The sequence below is a fragment of the Dunckerocampus dactyliophorus genome, chromosome 3 (genome assembly GCF_027744805.1).
Source record: "Dunckerocampus dactyliophorus isolate RoL2022-P2 chromosome 3, RoL_Ddac_1.1, whole genome shotgun sequence".
Taxonomy (NCBI): Eukaryota; Metazoa; Chordata; class Actinopteri; order Syngnathiformes; family Syngnathidae; genus Dunckerocampus; species Dunckerocampus dactyliophorus.
Window position 1 is genome coordinate 35,557,045 of NC_072821.1, and position 22,151 is coordinate 35,579,195.

Below are 22,151 nucleotides of genomic sequence, written 5' to 3' on the forward strand. Positions count from 1 at the left end.
GGTGGATTGGGTCTTGCCCCAGGTGGAGGACTTGAAGTATCTCGGGATCTGGTTCGGAAGTGAGAGCAACGAGCAAATTGCAGGAATGCAGTCTCTGTACCGGTTCACGTGGTGGAGAGCTGAGCTTGAAGGCAAAGCTCTTGATTTGCCGGTTGATCAGAGACTGCAAAGTCTGAGCTTCACTGCTGAGACAGCTACCCCTGCAACCCGGAAAAGCGTAGGAAAATGGGTGGATGGAGGTTACTTACCTCTTTTCGAGCAGTCTACTTTCTGTATTGCAGTGTCAAATACACATGATAAGAAATACAACACATATCCGTACATATTTTTTATTTTGAAGAAATGTCAAGCTGAGTGTATGGCCACCAGTTAATCACACAATTAAACACTTTCACTCGAGTGTTTTTTCATGTGTTTCATAAACGATGAATGGTAACTAAAAGCCCTGTTGCACACTGAACAGGAAAATGGTTTCTCTCCAGTGTGCGATCTTGTGTGTTCTCTCAGCGTTGCCTTTTGAGAGAATCTTTGATCGCAAACTGAGCAGGCAAAAGGTTTCTCTCCTGTGTGTGTTCGCATGTGTTGAATCAACCCTGAACGAGCCCGAAAACTTGTCTGGCAGACTGAGCAAGAAAATGGCTTCTCCCCAGTGTGAGTTCTTGTGTGTGCTGTGAAATTTGCCTTCAGGGAGAAGCTTTTGCTACAGAATACGCAGCTAAAAGGTTTCTCTCCAGTGTGTGTTGTCATATGTCGAGCCAAAGCTGAACTATCATTAAAGCTGTTGTTACAGACCGAGCAGGAATAAGGTTTTTCTCCAGTGTGCGTTCTTGTATGTGTTGTCAAACTTCCTTTCTGAGTGAAAGCTTTACCACACACTGAGCACATGAAGGGTTTCTCTCCTGTGTGTATTCTCATGTGTCTTTCCAAGGTGGACTTGTTAACAAACGCTTTCCCACACTGAGAGCACTTCCAGTGTGTGTTGTCAGTGTGACATGTCATATCAGCTGTAGTGTTTCCATCATTAGTGTCAGGAGAGTGTGATGTTGAGTCGTCACTATCCAATAGTGGAGCTAAGTCTGCTTGTGCTCCTCCACAGTGGTCTCTGTCAGCTTCAGTTGGAAGCTCCACCTCTCTTTTGTCCTCACTTGGACCTTTGTCTTCATCATCTTCACTCTTCACAATGACAAGAATCACTGGAAACTCCTCCAGTCCTTCAAGACACTCTCCCTCTGGACTGATGCTGTGATCCTCCTCTTCCTCTTTAATGTGGAAGGACTGTGGCTCCTCCTGCTCCATCCTGGAGCTGCACCCCCGTTGCTAAGGAAGAAGATCGTCACAAACGTCTGCACGACACAAGACGACAGACAAGCACAATGGGAAAAATCAAGTTACATACACTGGGTCCCCAAACTTACGAACACAATTGGTTCCAGACGACCATTCGCAAGTCGATTTGTTCGTAAGTCCAACAAAAGGTAATATTACCAATGATATAGGTACTACATGTACGTGTATACATATACAGTATATGTATGTATGTAAATATGAGTTTGGATGCAGTAGTAATATTAAACGAGGATAATTCATGAAAAAAAACCAATAATAATAAAAATGATATAATAATACGTAATGATAAATGTTATTTACCTTTGAAGAGGAGTGGTCGAGCATACGTCGTTGGTGGTAGTGGTGTCGTTAGACTCTTCTAAAAGAGGTAGTGTTCTGTGGCTGGTGTAGAATAAAGCAGGCCTATTAACTCTTCATAAACTTTAATCACACGCTTTGTCCGGGTTGCCTCGTACAGCTACAATTTAGCTTTCCATTTCTCCTTTACACGCTCTCCCCACCTTCGTCCTCTACCTGTTGGTCCCATTAGCAGTGTCACAGTGCCCTCGACTGGTCAAGCATGTAGCAGTATAAATATGAAGCTACTAAAAGGCAAAATACATGAAAATATAGACCAGTCAGCTTGCGCTCGTATCTCCGAGTGTTCGCAAGTCGGATGTTCGTAAGTTGGGGGCCTAGTGTATTATTATGTCTGCAAATATGAATAATATCTTGTAGGAGGACACAGAAAGGGTGCAGCGGGGTTTTACACACCATTGTTAGATGTCATCAGCTGTAAAAGAGGAATTCATTTTCGTGTTTTAATTTAAACAAACCCTGTATGTCGCCATTGTTAGTCATTCGTTTACATTGGACTGCTGTGAAACAGTGAACGAACCTGCTCTATGTAACACAACCTGATCGTTCAGTAGTTGACGTTGTCGCTCGTTCTCCCTTAAGGGAGAAAGTTCCTCCTCGTGCTCAGCAATCTTGATCTCTGCTTAGCGATGTGTTGGTAATTTCCGCGTCTCTTTGTTCGCAGCTAGCAAGCTAAGCTAGCCTGAGAAGCGTCAACGTGACGATGAGACGAAGTTTTTCCTTAGCAGTAAGTAACAATGTCTACTACTGGGGTGAGAAGCGAGAGCAGAAAAAGAGAGCGGTAACAACCTCGTCGTCTTGCTAACTTTTTGCAATCCTTTCGTTGCAGCCTTAAATAAAACAGTACTATACCGCCGTCTGACGCATGCGCAGTACGTGTTGTTAGCTTCCTTGTCTCTTTGAATGAAGGCCGGAAGGTAACTAGCCTGTGAAGCTTCAAAGTTATTTGAGGAGTTTTTTCTGATAAGACGATATGACGTTTGCTTTGTAGAAAACAACATGCGGAAAACCCCCAAACACTGTCAAGTATATTATATCACAGACTTCACAGTCGCTCGCCATTAGATGGGAAACTTCCGGAAACTTCGTTAGTGTTTTACGCAGCTCGCAAACGTAATGTGAAAATGCTGCCATCTTGAGGAGTCCCTTGCCATCAGAGCCTTCCTCTCCAAGAGGAGCTGATTTAACTTTCACGCCATCCATCCTTAAATATCCATCCATCCATCCATCCATTTTCTCCTTAATCCTCATTAGGGTCGCGGGCATGCTGGAGCCTATCCCAGCTGACTTCGGGCAACAGGCGGGGTACACCCTGGACTCGTCGCCAGCCAATCACAGGGCACATATAGACAAACAACCATTCACACTCACATTCATACCTATGGACAATTTAGAGTCGCCAATTAACCTCACCTGCATGTTTTTGGGAATGTGGGAGGAAGCCGGAGTACCTGGAGAAAACCCACCAGCACACGGGGAGAACATGCAAACTCCACACAGAAATGCCCAAGGGAGAATCAAACCCAGGTCTTCCCGATCTCCAGGCTGTTCCTGTGTTGGCCAACATGCTAACCACTAGACCACTAGACCACATCCTTAAATATATAAATAAAAATTATATTTTATTCATTGTGAAAGACAATTACTACGAGAGTTTGAGGCGTTTTATTTCGGGTGAGAAGAACAATATATGATGCAATGAAAGTAGGGGACATCACAGCAGAAAATAGTATGCTGTCGCTATAACAGCAAAACAGTGCAAGTAAACAAGCGCAAATGTGCAAACACACAATAGAATCAGAGGTACAAAATTGCAACTATCACATACAATTCTGAATATGCATTTAAAAAAACAATTATGCAATACACAGAATACTTACATGGTTGTTGAAATTCCAGAAAAAGAGCAATTATGTTCACAAATAATGTACAGTCTCACTGTCTGAGGTACGCCAACAACTCTCAAACGTCTTCTCAGTTTTGCTGTTTTGGGCTGTTCTCAGCGGTGCACTGATGTTTGTTGAGCTGGTAATTGTAAGAGAATCTTTCATCACACACACGGCAACTGTACACTTTCTCACCTGTATGTATTTTCATGTGCCTTGTCAACTGTGTCTTTACAGAGAATCTTTTACCACAAACTGAGCATGGAAATGGTTTTTCACCAGTGTGTGCTCTCATGTGGGCCACCAAAGCGGACCGGTGACTAAAATTAGTGTTGCAAATCGAGCAGGAAAATGGTTTCTCTCCGGTGTGCCGCCTCATGTGCCTCACCAACGCTGAACGGTCACTGAAACTTGCGTTGCAGACTGAGCAGGAAAATGGTTTCTCTCCAGTGTGCGTTCTTGTGTGTTTCCTCAAGCTGCCCTTTTGAGAGAACCTTTGGCCACAAACCGAGCAAATGAAAGGTTTTTCTCCTGTGTGCGTTCTCGTGTGTGTTATCAAATGTTCATTCCGAGAGAATCCTTTACCACAAACTAAGCACATGAAGGGTTTTTCTCCAGTGTGACATTTCATGTTGGGGTCACCTAAAGCTTTCCCACAATCAGAGCATTTAACGTGTGTGTTGTCAGTGTGACATGTCATATCAGCTTTAGAGTCTTCATCATCAGTGTCAGGAGAGTGTGACGTTGTGTCGTCACTATCTGATAGTGGAGCTAAGAGGTTGTCTGCTTGTGATCCTCCACAGTGGTCTCCATCAGCTTCTGTTGTCATGTGTTGAGTTGAGCTGCTGCTTGGAGGCTCCACCTCTCTCTTCTCCTCACTTTCACCTTTGTCTTCATCATCTTCACTCTTCACAATGACACAAACCATTGGCAACTTGGAGATATCAGCGTCCTCCTCTTCCTCTTTAATGTTTGAGGGCTGGGGCCCGTCCTGCTCCATCCTGGAGCTCCATTGCTGCTGCTCGGGGGGAAGATCTTCTTCAACGACTGTAAGACACCAAAACATCCAACAATTTATTTTGACAACTAGTTAATTTTAAAATGCAGACACTCAAAAGGTCGTCATCGTGCATCTTGTTATTATTTCACTAACAACAGACGATCGTTTCCTCTTCTTAGTTTGGTTTTCTGTTTTCTGTTTTGTGCGATGTGCAGCTGTTTTGTGGTTGCTGGAAAACCCTGCATGCAGCGCAGGGTTTAAAATAAATACGTTAAGAAATAAATAAGTCATTTAAAAAAGTTGCAGACGCAGCAGTGGCACAACACAGCGGCGGCAGTCCACCCTCCCATGCAGCCCACCACCACAGCTTCAAAAAAATCCTAGGGGAAACCCTGCAGTGTTTTTTATTGAACCAAGTCACAAAACAATACAGCAACCTACACACCTAGAAACCTCCTCTTAATCTATCATCACGCAACATGTGCTTTAATATGTCATCTTTCACTCTGTAAAGTTGCGGAATTTGCGTTTGTGAGATGTACTTTCTCACAGGCTAGCCGTACTGTCTGTCAAAAGTTTGCAGCATTTCTTAAAAGTCTTGCTTTTCAACTGTATTGAACAGACACATTTCCCCTACACTCCTACCACCTGCGTGTCACCTCTAACCACATCTAGAAACCTCTTTTTTGGTGATACCCTTCTTGTCCTCCATGGCAGCCCCATCTCCGGCATCCTTCTACCAATATCAACACAATCCCGCCTTCTCAAATGACCAAACCATGTGATCTCTCTGACCTTGTCTCCTCTGTTCTGCTCGTTTCTAATCCTGTCCATCCTCGTCAATCTCTGTACGTATCTTCAGTGCTGCTCCCAGTCTGTTGGGCCACTTCCACATCACACGTCAGGGCTGGTCTCACTACCGTCCTGTAAATCTTTCCCCTCACTTCTACTGATACATATTTATACATAAACATAAATGAACATTGAGAGAAACTTGTTTTCGGACTAGTATTAATGACACGTGAGAGTAAGAAGTAAACAAACCTGCTCCGTGTGGCACATCTCGGCGCTTCTTGAAAACAGCGTCCAGTAGTTGACGTTGTCGCTCGTTCTCCTCTTTTGTTCGAGAAAGTTCCTCCTCGTACTCTGCTATCGTTCTTTCCAATACCACAAATATTTCTTCAACGGCCGCAGATAGTCGCTGGTTCACCAGCGCTCTCAGCATTTGTACTTTACACATTTTCCAGACGACAACAACACTTAACTGTTGTTGTTGATAACTTCCGCGTCTCTTTTGTTAGCGGCTAGCTAGCTAAATCTAGCCCGAGAAGCTTTAAAGTTCACCGGGGCGGGATTATCCTGACACGAATAATGAATATATTGTCTGTTATACGACAGACACAGAGTACAAACGTAGAAATTAAGGAATTAACGCAGATTTATGAAGACTACGCTGGTCGCTTACGTTTTCCTTTCTTTGTTTACTACTTCCGGGAACACAGCTAGAAGTCTACTGCGTTACTGCCTCCCTCGGGTGTGGAGGTGTCATTACACCCTTGACCTACAGTATACAGTGTGTGGTGAAATAGAACAAAACTAACAGCTGTGGAAGAGAGACAGAGGAAAACGGACAAGAGCAGGAAAGCAGACCAGCTGAGCGGAAAAGGATGCTAAACGCTAACAGACTGGCTTGCTAACCAGGCGAAGGGCTAACAACAGAGCGGCTTTTCGGCCTCTCTTCTTGGCTGAAGTTTGCATTTTGCCAAATTAAAAATGACCGACGACACTACCAGTTTTTAAATTTTTTATTTCATTTAAATGATAGAAGCAAATTAACAAGATTGTGTTACACACACGTCACACATGTTACTGTATATGTGGTGTTAGACGGCTTCATTTACTGCTGCTACTCTCACCATCACACTTATGACTGTTGAGTTGGTACGTGTGAGAGAATATTTCACCACACACACTGCAACTCAACACTTCCTCACCAGCGTGTGTTCTCATGTGCTTTACAAGCGTTGTTCGGTCACAAAAGCTTTTGTTGCAGCTTGAGCAAAGAAAAGGTTTCTTTCCGGTGTGCGAGCTCATGTGTTTTTTCAAATCTTGTTTTCGTAGAAAACCTGCACCGCAGACTGAGCAGGTGAAAGGTTTTTCTCCAGTGTGCGTTCTCATGTGTATTTTCAAATGTTGATTGCGCACAAAACGCAGAGCACACACAGAACAGGAAAAAGGTTTTTCTCCGGTGTGTGTTCTCGTGTGTGTCGTCAAATGTACCTTCTGTGAGAACTGCCGACCACAAACTGAGCACAGGAATGGTTTCTCTCCCGTGTGACATCTCATGTGTCTTTTCCGATTGCTACGGTCATTAAAGGTTTTGTCACACTGAGAGCACTTGAAGCGTGAGCTGCCAGTGTGACATGTCGTTGCAGCTTTAGGGTCTTCATCATCAGTGTCAGAAGAGCGTGACGTTGTGTCGTCACTATCTGATAGCGGAGCAAAGAGGTTGTCTGCTTGTGATACTCCAAAGTGGTCTCCATCAGCTTCTGTTGTCATGTGTTGAGTTGAGCTGCTGCTCGGGGGCTCCACCTCTGTATTCTCCTCACTTTCACCTTCGTCTTCATCATCTTCGCTCTTCACAATGACATGAATGGATGGCACCTTGGTGTCCTCAGCCTCCTCCAGCCCTTCGATCTTCTCTTCCTCTTTAATGTGCTGGATGTCTGAGGGACACAAGAAGACGCAATTGATTGTGGTGTCAGAATTTTTGATGCGAGATATGAAACTAGAGCACATTCAGACGATGTCACAAACTAGACATCTTCCAGTTGTTTGAAATGTTTTGTAATGATGTGGAAAAAGTAGGTCTTTATTTTGTCTCACACAGGGAAATGTCCCTTTGCACCCTGTTTCCAATACCACCATGATTTCAAATGATTTTGCTTTCTCAATAGCAGGTGTTCTCAAATGTTCTGAACCAGGGAACCACATTATACATTGGTCATTAAGTCGCGGCCTACTTTTATTTAAGTCATTTAAATTTTTTACAGTATTGTTCTATGGTTTTATTTCAGTCACTTTTATTTAAGTCATTTTCATGTATTTATTTTATTATTTCTTATGCTTTAAGTCATTTTCATTTTTTTTCACACTTTTAAGTAATTTTTATTCGTTTTTTTATTTTTTAAACGTTTTTTTTAAAGTTTTTATTTATTTATTATAAGTCATTTAATTTTTTACAGTTCAGACATTTTATTTTTATTTACTTTTAGTATTTGAAATGTTTTTAAATCATTTTTATTTTTATTTATTTACTTCAGTCATTTTATTTTTTATTTATTTTTAGGTCATTTATATTTGTATTTATTTAAGTAACTTTTATTTGTAATTTTTATATGCTTCATTTATTTGGATTTATTGTTAAGTATTCTATAATGTTTTTAATGAAGTCTTTTTTTTACACTTTTAGTTAAGTCATTTTTATTTTATTTATATTTATTTATTTAACCAAGCAATTTTTTTTTTATCGCATGCCCAAAGTGCATTTTAGAGGAATTTATAAAGGCATTTTGTCAAGGAAACGAAGAAAAACATAACTGCATACATACAAATAAAGTAAAGTAAAATTAAATATTAAAAAGACCACAGAATCAGACATTTCACTTATAACTGTGCAATGTACATGAAGGAGGACAATGACTAAAATATTGCTCAATTGTACGTCAAAAATAAGTCGTACGTCAGTTGTATATTATATATTTTATGGGCTAAAAATAGCCACCTAATTCGCCTGTCACACATCAATCACAGTTTTTTCAATGAAGTTACTAGCTATAACGTAAGAATGAAACAAACCTGCTCCGTGTGACACACCCGGAGGCTTCTTGAAAACAGCGGCCAGTAGTCGCTCGTTCTCCTCTTTGGTTCGAGAAAGTTCCTCCTCGTACTCTGCTATCGTTCTTTCTAACACTACAAATATTTCTTCAACAGCCGCAGTTAGTCGCTGATTCACCAACGCTCTCAGCATTTGTACTTTACACATTTTTACACGACAGCAGCAACACTTCCGAGTCCCTTTGTTAGCAGCTAGCAAGCTAAGCTAGCACGAGAAGCTTCAATGTTCGCTGATACAAGTTTATCCTGACGTGAGGAATTAATAATGTGTACTCTGCTTTACAACAAAAATATGTAAATTAAAAATAAAACATGTATAATAACAGTTAGTGCAAAAACACGGTTTTAATCAGACCATCATGATACGGTCTTCTCCTTGATCTCCTATTTACGATTTCCGGCAGACTGGGCGAGGTAGGTCATCCCTGTGTATTACTGCCTCCTTCAGGTGTGGAGGCGTCATTACAACCTGGACCTGTACTTTTATTGGGTCAAACCTAAGATACGTTTCCCGAGTTTGTTAACAAAAATGTTATGTTAATAAATCATCACGGAGGCACAGAAATCATTCATCATTGTGTTAAAACACAAATTAAAACTATATGTATAATTTTTAAAATTGAAAACTTAAAATATATATTAAAATAAGTAAAAAATAAATATATGAAATATTTTCACAATATTACAAATAACTAAATTGAAGCAAAAAAAAAATCAAATAATAAAAATAACATATAGTTTTAAATTGTATTTTTATTAAGAATTTCCCTTTTTTTATTCCAGAACAAAGTAACAGGCAAGTAGTCCTACAGTCCTTTTGTTTCACTTTTTAATCATATCAATCTCAACATTTAGAATAATACGAAATACATTCCTGGTCAAAATTTTAAGACCAGTTGAAAAATTGCAAGAATGTATATTTTGCACTGTTGGATCTTAAGGAGGTTCTAAGTAGAGCTTCAAAATGCAAAAAGAAGAAATTGGAGTGAGACAAAAAAAAATGATTAAGCAAGCTCAAAAAAGACACAAAAGTACAGTGAATGAGTAATAAGTAGCTGCACCATTTTTGTTAATCAGCTGAAAAATGGGTTTGGGTATGCTTGACGCCAGTGTTTCCAGAAGGCCAGTAGGAATGTTGCTCCAAGCGATGAAGATGGCTTTATGGAGGACATCCACTGTCTGGAACTAATATCCATTTTTGTAAACTTCGCTTCCCATCCATCCCCAAATTTTCTCCATTGGATTTACATCAGGGGAACACTTTTGTGAAGTGCAGCATTGTGCTGTTGAAAAAGCCAGTCATTACTACACAGATGAGGGCCTTCAGTCATGAGGGATGCCCCCTGCAAAATCTCCACATAGCCAGCTGCCGTTTGACACCCATGTACAATCTAAAACTCCATTGTTCCATTGAAGGATCATGATGGCGCCCCCTCCACTGTGTCGTGTGGAAAACATCTCAGGTGGGATCACCTTGTCGTAGCAGTAACGTTGGAAGCCATCAGAACCGTCAAGGGAGAGTAAAACTTTCTTCCACGTTTCAATGTCTCATGTTTGGTGCTCTCCTGTAAATTCCAAACAAGCAATTTTGTGGCGTTGGAGACAAACAAGGCCTTTGAAGACGTTTGTTCTTCTTAAAAGCCTTCTCTGGCAGATGGCGTACATATTGGACTGCCCTCGGCACCAGTAACGACCTTCATTTGGGCCGAGAATGGTGGCGCGCTGCGAGAGGCCTTGCTCATGCAGCTCAACAATCCCACCACGTTCAAAAAAAGAAAGCTTTTTTGCCTTTGCCATCAAGACGTCATGGCAGTGTGAATACCTGGCACTAAATTGCATTCATGCCACATTTTTGCCTTTTAAAAGGCTGCAGTCTTAAAACTTTTGACCAGATGATGAATTGCTTTCACTTTCATGCTTGTTTGCAATAAACTCAAAACATTTTTTTTGTCTCATTTTTTTGCATTTTGAAGCTCTACTTAGCACCTCCTTAGGCTCCAACAATGGAAAATGTAACATTTAGCAATTTTTCAACTGGTCTTAACATTTTGATCAGGAGTGTATTGAGACCCTGCATAAACAAAAAACAGTTTAATACAATATATACAATATTTCACTAGTGATGGAACACTGTTGTAATAATGGCTGTAAATATTCTCATTCATCCAGGTTATTGTATTCTCAGGGCATTGAATCAATCACAATTGGACTGTTCAGTTTTACGTCTCTCGTCCGAGCAGGCTTCATCAATTCATGCCCATCAACTACTTCGGAGTAGAGAGTAGAGCTGTCCTACCTATTTGTTGAGCACTATTGTAATAGTGTTTTCCCACACACGGCAATGATGCCACACATTTTATATGTGCAGATGTTGTTAGACAGCCAAACTTTAAGTCTTGACAGTTTATTTCAAGTCCTGCAGCTTCATTTACTGTTGCAGCTCTCACCAGCACCCATGTGATTGTTAAGCTGGTACTTACAAAAGAATCTTTCAGCACACAGACTGCAACTCAACACGTTCTCACCAGTGTGTCTTCTTTTGCACGCTAATCAATCTGTATTTCGAGGAAACCTTCTGCCACAGACTGAGCAGGTAAAATGTTTTCTCCCGTGTGCGTTTTTGTGTGTCTTTTTAAATGTCCCTTGACAGAGAACCTTTTCCCACACACTGAGCAGGGAAAAGGTTTTTCTCCACTGTGTATTCTTGTGTGGCTTTTTAAATGTTCCTTGACAGAGAACCTTTTCCCGCACACCGAACAGGGAAAAGGTTTTTCTCCGCTGTGTGTTCTTGTGTGGCTTTTTAAATCTTGCTGCACAGAGAATCTTTTACCGCAGACTGAGCAGGCAAAAGGTTTCTCTCCGGTGTGCCTCCTCAGGTGTGTTATCAACGTGTCTTTCACGGAGAACACTTTACCACAAATAGAGCAGCTGAAGGGTTTCTCTCCGGTGTGTGTTCTTGTGTGTTTGATCAAAACTGATTTCTGAGAGAATCTACTACCACAGACGGAGCACATAAAAGGTTTCTCTCCAGTGTGCCTTCTCATGTGTTGAACCAACACGGAATGATAATTAAAACTTGTATTGCAGACTGAGCAGGAAAATGGTTTCTCTCCTGTGTGTGTACTTGCATGGCCTTTCAAGTGTGACTTCTGAAAGAATCCTTTACCGCAAACCGAGCAGGTGAAAGGTTTCTCCACATTGTGTGTTCTTGTGTGCGTCATCAAGTGTACTTTCTGAGAGAATCTTTTACCACAAACTGTGCACATGAACTGTTTTTCTCCTGTGTGATTTGTCATGTGTCTTTTCAGATTTCCCTTGTTAACAAACGTTTTGTCACATTGCGAGCATTTAAAGCGTGTGTTGCCAGTGTGACATGTCCTATCAACTTGGGAGTCTTCGTCATCGGTGTCAGGAGAGTGTGACGCTGTGTCGTCGCCGTCTGACAGTGGAGCTAAGAGGTTCTCTGCTTGTGATCCTCCACAGTGGTCTCCGTCAACTCCTTCTTCATCATCTTCACCCTTCACAATGACACGGATCACTGGGAACTCCTCCGTTCCTTCAAGATAGTCTCCCCCCTGACTGATGCTGTGATCCTCCTCTTCCTCTTTAACGTGAGGGGGCTGTGGCTCCTCCTCTTCTACTTTAACGTGTGGGGGCTGTGGCTCCTCCGGCTCAGGGGGAAAATCTTCACGGATGTCTGCAGGACACAAGAAGATAAACAGATTGATTAAAAGCATAAACACTTTATTTTATCCCAAAACTGTGTGCACAATGATGAGTCAAGTGAGTATAAATTTCATACGGTGATCTTTTCCAAGCTGTATAAAGTAGAATGATTATCGGGTTGAAATCATATCTGCTGATGCGTTTTGTGTAACAAGGGAGGGTGGGGCATTTTTTTTTGGTATTTTTTTTATTAGCACTCGGTGTAGGTATTAAGTATTACATTATAACTAGGGGTATCAGACGAGTGACAGACTGTGACAGACTTCATGCAGTGTTAAGGTAATGTAATGTAAGCTAATGTCTCAATGTTTTTTGTCATTACTGCTGCCTAGTGACCAGAATACTACATATCACTTGTATTTCAATGTTTTGACTAATAAATGCCCATAGTCTACCATGAAATAGTGATAATTTATTAATTAATTTCTGAAAAAATGCAATAGAGCGAGTAAGTGATATTGGAAGGGACGACAGTATATTAACATTAGTGGTTTATTTGTTCTCAAAAAATGTTAACATAATTCAACATAAATTTGTGGGACAAACATTTCAAAATGCACTTGCATTCTTTTGTAACGCGGTTAAATTTGAAAAAGTGTGTTTTTCCAGCCACATTTTTTCCATTGTATTTCAAATTAATGTTAAAATCTTGTGCCACGTCTCGTTTCATGAGTTGGGTGTATCATGACACCGCTTATTAATACCTTTTTGCTTCGTCACCCATGACGCAAAGCTACAATGACAATGTTTCTGCCTCCTTCAAATAGTTTAGCATATATCAACCAACATTTGATTGGTTTTGGCGTCTTTAATGTACAAAATGCAACAGAAAGGGCGCCGCATCCTTTGATTTTTCCGTGCGCGGACCTCACTGGATGACGTTTTGACACCCCAGCCAATTATTTGGCAGCTTCTTTTCCTCAGGAAACATGGAACATGGGAAAAAAAATACATTTGAAAGAAACCCTAAGAGAGCCAAAAGCTGACTTTGACGGTCTTAAATGTTCGGCTTTATGCTTGATTAACATTTGACCCCCGCACAGTCACACATTTCTTTTCTCTGCTTTAAATTGTAAACACAGCGTAATTTCGGTTTTCGTAGGATTCGGTTTTTCCATTCAAATTATTGCCCAAAATCCAAGCCTTGGTGTCCCCTTCCATTTCATTCGGCATTTATATGGATTTCCCATTGTTTTCTGCATATAAAACTATAATTAAGCTTTCAAAAATGTATTTTTTGTTCATATTTTTGGGCACCTGGAACGAATTACAGTCATTCCTTGCGGCTTCACTTGATCATGTTTTTCCCCCAAAAATTAATTAATAAATCATGCACTTTTCTGGGTGAATACGGCCCATTATAAAAAAAATATGCACACTGTAGCAAATTTTACATATTTTTTGCCTAAATGAAGCATTTTCAAGCATAAAAATAATGAAGTAATGTATTAGGCATTCAAAAGATGCATTCAAAGACGTTGCAATGATACGTAGCATTCTACACTGGTCACGAGGTGTCACCAGTGTTACTGACACACAAACATCAGACTTGATCGCAGCAACAAAAGGCAGTTCTTGTAAGTTTGAATGATCTCACAACAATTTCTTATAAAAAAAAAAGTTCAAATCGCTCATAAAAACACGGGCTACTGTTGTGGCTGCAAGTCTCGATGTCACAGCTTCAGATCAACATACCTGTGCTTCCTTGGTGAACTTGGACACTTTCCATGGAGAGTTGGATGCCGACTGCGTGCGTGATCGTTGTGTCACAGAAATGCTGCAGACAGAAATACCGATTTAAAAAATAAGTTTTTACGTTATAATTTCACAGTACAGCAAGATGTTGGTACTATTTCTGTTTCCAATACATTTTTTTTAATGCTATAAAGATATAGTTTGTATTAGTGTGCTTTACTGCCCAATAAAGAATATGAAGCTTTAGTGGAGCTCATAAACAGTACTGATAACTCTACGAATCGAGAAACATCACCATAATATTCATGATTACTTTGTCGTAGAAAACATTCCTGTAGTCGCCATTACAAAAAAGGATAGAAGACGACAACACGGGTAAATATTGCGATTGTCATTTTCAGCTGAGGAGCAACACGTAGCGACATAACGTAAACTATATGTCAGGGGTGTCCAAAGCTATTTATGGCCCCCAGCTGTCTTTCTATTGGCCCTGGGCACTTTCGAAAAATACAATTAAACAAAAAAACTAAAAATAAATAAATAAATTTTTAAAAAAGGTAATTTTACAAGGAAAAACAATAGCATAAAATTGAAAACTTAAAAGGGTCCCTGACATGATTCATCAACTTTGCTTAAATGTGTTCAGCCGCCATTGGGGTGACACCACTCAGCTGAAGCAGAATAATCTATAACTGTGTGGGTGTGTGCGAGACAGAGGATGTTTACAGTGATTATAGCCAATATTTGAGTGATGTGTCAACAGTTTTCAAAGAGGAAGAAACATTTGGAGATGAAATAGAGAACTTGCAGAACATGGACTTAAGCCTTAAGACATAGAGATGAAGATTGGTCGTCTTTGAATGCATCCTTTGAATGCCGAATACATTACTTCATTATTTTTATGCTTGAAAATGCTTCATTTAGGCAAACAATATGTAAAATTTGCTTCAGCATGCATATTTTTTTTTTATAATGGGCCGTATTCACCTAGAAAAGTGCATGATTTATTAATTAATTTTTGGGGGAAAAAACACAAAATGGTACGTCAATTATTATTTTAAATCGGCTCCTTCATGAGCTTAAGGGGTTTTATAACCTCTTTGATTGTACAGTATATGTGGATAAATGTGCGCCACGTGAACATATTCCTGCAAACAGATAACATGTATAATGCTTCGCAGCCTTGTCACTATCGTGGAATAATGTTTAGAAGACATGTAAAGAAGACATGGCTGTGTTCTGTGGCAACTTGGACGCGGTGGTCATTCTTGCTTGTTTTGTGTACCAGCGGAACAGCATCCTTTTTCAAAATGCGTTTATCCCCTATTTTCAATCCAAATGCTTCTTATAAAAGGTGTTTCTTCGAAGATGTCATCAGTGAAATGATCACTGCAAAGAACCGAACTCGAGGTGGGCATCCACGTGTCCATCGTTCTCTGCACTTGCTCCGTCCATTGTCATCTTAAACCTTCTTCTTTTGGAAAAGAAAACAAACTTACACTATCACTCGGATACCGTGTACATCCAGCAGCAACACAACATTTTTGGCATGCCTATTTTGATGAAAAATATACTGCACCAAGTCGACAATCTACCTCGAGAAGCATTTAGTTACTCTGCTTTAGCTGAGAGGTGTCACCCCGATGACGTCACTTCCGAAAATGAGACTGAGCTGCAAGAGCTGCTGGTTCGTATATAAAAAGAATTTTTGAGAATTTACCGTTCGCTTTCAAAAATAGAAAAATTTTGAACATAATTACACCCAATATATCACATATTGAAGCAAAGTTGATGTATAATGTCAGGGACCCTAGTCGTAATATGAGAAACAAACAAAACGTTTGGTAAAAATGTTTGGTAAATTAAGTTGGGAAAAAGCTAAGATTAAGTCAAAATATTATGACAACAAAGTCATAATATTAGGAGAAAAAAATGTACAAGAGGTTGAAAAAAAACCCAGCAAAAAAGTATAACAAAGTAAAGTTTATAAAACAGTTAATAATATAATAATAAGCTTTGTCACTAATCACACAACGTGGAGATGCAGACAGTTTTTCTTTAAATATAAAAAAGTCTCAGCATATCTACATGGGTTGGTTTAAAAAAAATTAAAAGTGGCCCCCGCATCCTTTGATTTTCAATATGTGGCCCTTGGTGGAAAAACTTTGAACACCCCTGGTGTATGCGTTTCATTTCAGAAATGCAGATACAAACCTCGTTTTTTGTACGCTCCAGATTTGTTTCTTGTCAAAAATGTTATCAGACAAACAAACTAGTCAGTTTGCCTTGACTGTGTCTTTCCTTAAACAGGTTCCACTGTGCCTGCTATGTGTGTAACATTATGCCACGTATGTGCCAACATTTTAACAGATTTATTTACAAAAACAAATTCAACAAAGTACTTTACATCCAAACATAATGCTAGCGTCAAAGAGTCAGACTTGTGATGCCATTAAATACGAAAATACGACAAAACGTGTGCAAAAGTGGGAACTAAGCAAAACCAGCATTTACAAATAGTCATGGTCCGGTGCATAACACAGCATTGCCATCCTGTGCCTGTCCTCTGCGCCACAGACTGTTCCCGGAAGTGCTGGTTCTGCCTGGTCCTCTGCGTTGTCTACTGCTGCTTCGTCCCCCTGAGCATATGCAGGCTCAAGCACATCCCCGTTGCTCAGGCAGATGTTGTGCAGGACCGTGCAGCAGGCGATGACCTCCGGGACGTAGAGGACATCCACCTCCAGAGCCTTTAAGAAAATAGACCTCCACCTTGTCTCCATGATGCCAAAAGCTCTCTCCACGACACATCTGGCTTTAGAGAGGTGGCTGTTAAAGCGGGCCTGGAGGTGGTTGTGGACCGGGTGTCTGTAAGGGGTCATGAGGGCGATGGGTTGTCGGAGGCAAGGGTAGACACCATCCCCGACGATGCAGAAGCCAGGTGGTGGGTACTTTTGCTGAGCGTAGATGGGGCTGTGCTTCAGCACCTTTGTGTCACGCGCTGACCCCGGGAAGCCAATAAACACGTCCAGGAACTTGGCTGTGTGGTCACAGATTGCCTGAAACTGGAGCGAATGGAACAACTTTGGGTTGAGGTAACCGGCTGCTTCCTCTATGGGTGGCTTCACACGGACATGGCACCCACCGATGCTGCCAACGACCCTGCTGAAGGCCGCTGACCCGGCCAAGCAGGAAAAGCCGGCACCGAGCGGAGCCAGATCCTGCGCAGATGGAAGGCGAACGACCCGGGGGAGGAGAGCACGAATTTTCCCGCTTGTTCTGTGGACGGCACGGTGCACACTGGTTCGGGGCATGTCGAAAGCTCTGCCAACAACACGGTAGGAGGTGCCGCTGGCCAACCAGAATAAAAACACTAGCGTCTCAATCACAGGTCCCCAGCCGTGGTCACACTGGGTCCCAAGAAGGTCCATCAAGGCAGTGAAGGAGGTCCTGGAGAGACGAAAGTCTTGCCTCATGTCGCTCTGACCATCAAAGTACAGTGCCAGTAATGGAACCGTATTATTGATCCTGCAGTACCTTCTTGGGTGTGGAAGCTGGAAAGACAAAGCAAGATTAATATAACAGTAAAAATCATGGACAAATTGAATTTATAATGTTTTGCATTGCATTTTGCATGACTAGAGCAAGTTACATTGCTGTAGTGCATAAATAAATAGTTGATAAGTTGATAAATGATAAGAAATGAAACAATATTTAGTATTTATGTACAGAATATTGTGTTGGCCCGGCTACAAGACGGCTTTTATCAATCACTGTATGTTGGTGCCAAGACCAACTACAGCAGACAATAACGTGCAATCATTTTACAGATGGTCCTCATATTAAGACACACTCCTATAAATTATTAATAATATACAAAAAGAAAAAGAGTTACGAAAAATATGGAGGAGGAATAATACGTAGTTGCGTGTCGCTACACCAAAGTCAACGTCACTTTTGTTGTTTTAAGTGAACGTTTTAACTTTAACCTTCATTATGTCTCCTAAGCGTCTGGCACCTTCTTCTGTGTCAAAGAAAAGGAAAGTGAAATTTAAATAAATTAAAGGATACAACTTTGCCACTTTCATACTTTGTCAAGCAACATATGCTAAGAAGTTCTACATATTTCAAGAACAAAATGCACCTCAGCTTCGTCATATAGGTGAAAAAGCATCTTAATATCAACTTCACTATTTTGCTTTTTTTTTCTCCATTTTTGCTGTTGTTTTTTTATTTTCCAAATTTCTTCATAAATCATCTTTGTAAATCTTTGTAATATATTTTGACTTTATTCCCATAATATTTTAACTTTTCCCCAAACTAATTTTCCAAACATTACAACTTTGTTTTGTGTAGTTTGTTTCTCATAATATTATGACTTACACTTTAAACAAAGATTACAACAGTTTTCTCTTAATAGTTTGACTATATTCTTGTAAAATTACTGCTGATTTTCAAATGTTTGCTGTTTTTTTTTAAAGATTTCTTTTTAAACTATATTTTTAGAATGTGCCGCGGGCCGCAATTTGGACCCTCCTGGTCTAAGGCCTCAATTATGCTGCAGCACCACTGACTCCGCCCCCTTCAAAACCCTCTGCTGGAGCTTAACGTGCACCTCCAAAAAAAATTCTAACTTTACATCAACGTCGACGCAGGCCACAGAGCTGTGAGTTGGGTTGGGTTTTCTTCATACATCATTTCTGGTTCTTTCCTCTCGCAGAAGCACCATAAAGTCCGCCGTAACAAAAAAACAACAGAGCAAGTTGAGGAGCATTTCATTCGCAGATTGCAACACCTGTATAAGATGTTAGTTTCATGTGGATGTCGCTTCAGACGCCATTGCTAAATTGCTAGTCAAAGACCATCTTATTATTGAGACTTCCTCCTCCCAATAAGCCTGTCTCTCCCTCCTTTGCAACGCCCCTTCCAGTGTGCAAGACAACCACAACTGCATTTTTAGTTATTATTAAAGCTAGGTGTGAGGAAATATTAACAGACGATCGAAATGTTGGCGATGATGCTCCATCGAGTGGTTGCAATTCCCCGTTAAACAGGAGAGAACTAGAAGGAAGTATGCCATGACAGTCAAGTATTCGGGACAGCACTACACTGCCCAGTCGGGAACTAAGTACACAGTATACTAACTAAAGTGTACTGACACTATACAACGTTCTAATAATACCGCAGCTATGTGCCAATTCAGGGTCTGGACGCTTTGCGGTGTGCATTCATGGGATGCTGAAAAGTCTCATAACAACACAAACATTGGTCTTTAAATATTCTGTATATGTAACTTTTGTAGACATGACATGCATCATGGCCAATTATGCAAATTAGACAATGAGCTCATCTTGACACCTCCCAGCACCCACAGCCAAAAATAGATTGCAGTCCTGTGGTAAACACTGAACATTATTGTGATTAATAATAAAAGGTTTACCTCTGGTCTTCTCCGTGTCGGGAAATAAATCTGCCGACGGATGACTTCCTCTTCTCTTTCCAGCAACACGCAAATGAAAAAAAAAACAACTTGGGCTCCATTTGTTCACATTTTGCTCCGTCTTTCCTTCTCTTATGCCTCTTACTTTACAGCAAGAAGCATGAGGATGTGAACACGTGAACCAATCAGGAAGTGTTCCGAAGGCTAGACCGCAGACCCTGAATTAGGACACAGCTAATGACTGCAATAAAGTAAAGTAAATAAATAATTCACACAATGGGAAAGGGGAAAAACAAGACAGGCAACTGCAAGCTAACTGCAGGTATGGGCTGTGTCTCAAATGGAATATTTCCATCAGTACACGTTAATATTTGTGCTGTCCCACATTGAATATTTTTGTTTTGCACTCCCTAAAATGACAATCACAATATTTATCCGCATTCAGATCTTCTCTCATTTTCTTATTAACCGTGAATTGCAACCACTCTTCCGCTACGTAGCCAAGATGGCCACTATTGAGGGTGGTAAGTGTCCGCTACTGCGTACTCACCTTGTTGAGTGTAACATCCGGGGTACTGACGTCTCACTGCATTCGCCCCCCCCCCCAGTGCGAGTGCACTTATGCGCTCATAATGTGTAAGTACGGAAGTGCGCTAATGGAGACACAGCCTATAGTTCTGTCTTCAGTGTGGCTAGCCACACATTGTGATCTGACGTTACAGCCATGGTCAAAACGAACAAAATAAAAGCAGCATTGTACATGCCCCGGAAAGTAACCCTGATAACTTAACACTGAGTTGGCTCGTCTTTATTTCGTTACGTCAACTGTTAGCCTTAGCTTGTGCTTAGAGGCAAAGCAAAGCAAAGAAACAGCAAGCAAAAACATGACTTTTGGAAACTTACGCTTCCCTCTTCTGTAGCTCGAACAGTTGGTACGGATCCATCTTTCACATTCAGTCTCAATGCCAGTCCGGCGTTGTATTGGCCCAGGTTGCTAAAGCAGTCAGGCGTGAAGTGGTTGGCACAGACGAAAAGACTTTTGCCAAAAGATGCTGGGACGTTTCCGTCGTAAATAAAGTGAATCCACTTTGCTCTGATATCCTTTGTGTTTGGGACTCGGTGTAAGGATCTGTGCCGGTCTGTGCAGCCAACAACACTGCAGTTCTGCTTTGGTTTGGGCTTGGTCATGGTCGTGGTTCGGAGGAGTCCCGCCGTCTCTGGCAACTGAAGAAAATGGCGGATAGGGGGTGGGCGGATCGATCCAAATGTCAATTTAATCGACACGATGGGTAATATCAGTATCAGAGTTGTATAAAATCGATTTTTTTCTTTTCTGTTGATTATGATTATTGTCATAAATATCTGTATTTTGTTGTTGATATTGTAAAATCTATATATTGTTTAGTCAGCGAATACGTTCGAGGACAGATGTCCAAAATAGTTTTTGTTTTACTTGTTTTGCACTATTGAAAATCATGTATTATGTTGTTATTATTACATTATCTTATGGTGTCGTGTTTATGGATTGTTAAATTGCTCATAAACAAAATATTTTGGGGGGTTAAAACTGTTTATTATAATCATGATTAACAAAGTCAATGCAAAATATCATTATCTTAAAAAAATCGAGTGAAATGAATCGGCATCAGTATTGGTATAGGCGATACTGGCACTAAATTCACGTGAAGTCGGATCGATTTGCTCTATCGCCCACCCCTAATGGCGGCTCTCTGGCCAGGTTCACCCAGTGCTGGGTGGAGAAACTGCATGTGGGCGGGACTATTTAAATGAGCCCGGAAGTTACTAAACAGCAGGGATTGTCAAATCTTTCTCAGGGGCGTCCACATCACTGATCTAAAAAAAAGACTGGATCGAGCAACCTATTGTTTTCACGCGCCAAAATTTGAAGCCAGATTTTTTCGATCGCCGCCATCTTGGTGAGACCACCTTACGCGCCACAGCTTTGTGATTGTGCTGGTATACGAACGCAGAATTAGTGAAAAATCATCAAAAACATCAGGAGTGCCAGTGAAGGAAGCGAGGATGAGGAAAGACAACTTAAAAAGCACTTCCCAAGAACCTTCCACTCGTAAGTACTTTTACTTGGCACCTTTTTTTGACCTGATATATGTGCCACTACTTGAACGGCTTTGCTTTGAAAAGTTCTCGAAATGAAATCAAAAGTTAAAGTATGAACTTTGATGGGTGGTTTTGCAAGAATTTTCTAGTTACACCTTCCTGTAACAACTAGGCCTTTTTTTGGTGCCTAGCCTAGCAATCAATGATAAAATTATTTCTATGCAGTTTTTTACAGTAGGCTTTGAGTATTTGCACTTATCTAATGTCTTTTTGTACCAAAAAACAGCTTTTTTAAAAGCTACCACAACTACCAAGTTACATTAATTCTGATACCACACATGATTCACGCAAAGGTAGAAGACATGTGACAAAATTTCTGCTATCTTCCTGCCTTAACCTTATCCTGAGATAAAAAAAAAATAATGGTTTACCGTAGGAAAATAATTAGACAAAGATAGACTTTAAATTCCGTACGTAAACAATGTTTGCAGGCGGCCACACAGCCAATTTTTCGTCCGTCTCGAAGCTAAAATACATCTTACTAGCTTGATAAATGACACAAAAGCGTATAAATCTGAGTAGTTATAACCTTTAGCAGTTGATTTTGGTGGCTATACGATCAATCGAAGTTTTACCAGTGCGTTGCCATACTGTTGTCTCGCAGCAAAGTGGTCTCACCAAGATGGCCGCCGCAAATTTCCATTGGCTTCAAAAATAAAACAATAGA

The 22,151-nt window shown here is 40.6% G+C and overlaps 4 protein-coding genes across 11 annotated transcripts; all 4 read right to left on the reverse strand.

The window, feature by feature from the left end:
- Window positions 1-322: 322 nt before the first annotated feature.
- LOC129178298 (zinc finger protein 771-like) lies at window positions 323-2,602 on the reverse strand. Of its 6 annotated transcripts, none has more exons than XM_054770374.1 (3): window positions 2,557-2,602; window positions 1,648-1,728; window positions 323-1,343 (listed from the first exon to the last, which is right to left on the reverse strand). In XM_054770374.1, the coding sequence occupies exon 3, from the start codon at window positions 1,294-1,296 to the stop codon at window positions 382-384; it is 915 nt and encodes a 304-aa protein (XP_054626349.1). In that variant the 5' UTR covers window positions 1,297-1,343; window positions 1,648-1,728; window positions 2,557-2,602; the 3' UTR covers window positions 323-381. The 6 variants fall into 6 exon arrangements, with proteins under 6 accessions (XP_054626349.1, XP_054626348.1, XP_054626347.1 ...); XM_054770373.1 differs by having other exon boundaries at window positions 2,494-2,563; XM_054770372.1 differs by having other exon boundaries at window positions 2,225-2,562.
- A 761-nt stretch (window positions 2,603-3,363) lies between these two features.
- Window positions 3,364-6,153, reverse strand: LOC129178272 (zinc finger and SCAN domain-containing protein 2-like). Its single transcript, XM_054770333.1, has 2 exons — window positions 5,635-6,153; window positions 3,364-4,637 (listed from the first exon to the last, which is right to left on the reverse strand). Exons 1-2 carry the CDS (start codon window positions 5,828-5,830, stop codon window positions 3,679-3,681), a joined length of 1,155 nt encoding a protein of 384 aa, XP_054626308.1. The 5' UTR covers window positions 5,831-6,153; the 3' UTR covers window positions 3,364-3,678.
- Window positions 6,154-6,380: 227 nt separating this feature from the next.
- On the reverse strand, window positions 6,381-8,920 carry LOC129178290 (gastrula zinc finger protein XlCGF17.1-like). Its single transcript, XM_054770361.1, has 2 exons — window positions 8,449-8,920; window positions 6,381-7,316 (listed from the first exon to the last, which is right to left on the reverse strand). Exons 1-2 carry the CDS (start codon window positions 8,633-8,635, stop codon window positions 6,484-6,486), a joined length of 1,020 nt encoding a protein of 339 aa, XP_054626336.1. The 5' UTR covers window positions 8,636-8,920; the 3' UTR covers window positions 6,381-6,483.
- A 366-nt stretch (window positions 8,921-9,286) lies between these two features.
- On the reverse strand, window positions 9,287-20,686 carry LOC129178230 (zinc finger protein OZF-like). 3 transcript variants are annotated; one of them, XM_054770248.1, is made up of 5 exons: window positions 20,249-20,387; window positions 19,346-19,586; window positions 16,423-17,459; window positions 13,909-13,990; window positions 11,965-12,184 (listed from the first exon to the last, which is right to left on the reverse strand). In XM_054770248.1, the coding sequence occupies exons 3-5, from the start codon at window positions 17,379-17,381 to the stop codon at window positions 12,125-12,127; spliced, it is 1,101 nt and encodes a 366-aa protein (XP_054626223.1). In that variant the 5' UTR covers window positions 17,382-17,459; window positions 19,346-19,586; window positions 20,249-20,387; the 3' UTR covers window positions 11,965-12,124. The 3 variants fall into 3 exon arrangements, with proteins under 3 accessions (XP_054626221.1, XP_054626223.1, XP_054626222.1); XM_054770247.1 differs by lacking the exon at window positions 19,346-19,586 and having other exon boundaries at window positions 20,249-20,686; XM_054770246.1 differs by lacking the exons at window positions 16,423-17,459; window positions 19,346-19,586 and having other exon boundaries at window positions 9,287-12,184; window positions 20,249-20,678.
- Between the last annotated feature and the right edge of the window lie 1,465 nt (window positions 20,687-22,151).

Bases quoted from the DNA above. Each gene is read 5' to 3' on its own strand.
- LOC129178230 (XM_054770246.1), bottom strand. From the start codon at position 20,533: ATGACCAAGCCCAAACCAAAGCAGAACTGCAGTGTTGTTGGCTGCACA. The intron at 13,991-20,248 runs GTAAGTTTCCAA...TTCTGTCTGCAG, and splicing joins GAGCTACAGAAGAGGGAAGC to CATTTCTGTGACACAACGAT. The intron at 12,185-13,908 runs GTATGTTGATCT...TGTGTCCTGCAG, and splicing joins AGTTCACCAAGGAAGCACAG to ACATCCGTGAAGATTTTCCC.
- LOC129178272 (XM_054770333.1), bottom strand. From the start codon at position 5,830: ATGTGTAAAGTACAAATGCTGAGAGCGCTGGTGAACCAGCGACTATCT. The intron at 4,638-5,634 runs GTTTGTTTACTT...GGTGTCTTACAG, and splicing joins AGATGTGCCACACGGAGCAG to TCGTTGAAGAAGATCTTCCC.
- LOC129178290 (XM_054770361.1), bottom strand. From the start codon at position 8,635: ATGTGTAAAGTACAAATGCTGAGAGCGTTGGTGAATCAGCGACTAACT. The intron at 7,317-8,448 runs GTTTGTTTCATT...TGTGTCCCTCAG, and splicing joins GGGTGTGTCACACGGAGCAG to ACATCCAGCACATTAAAGAG.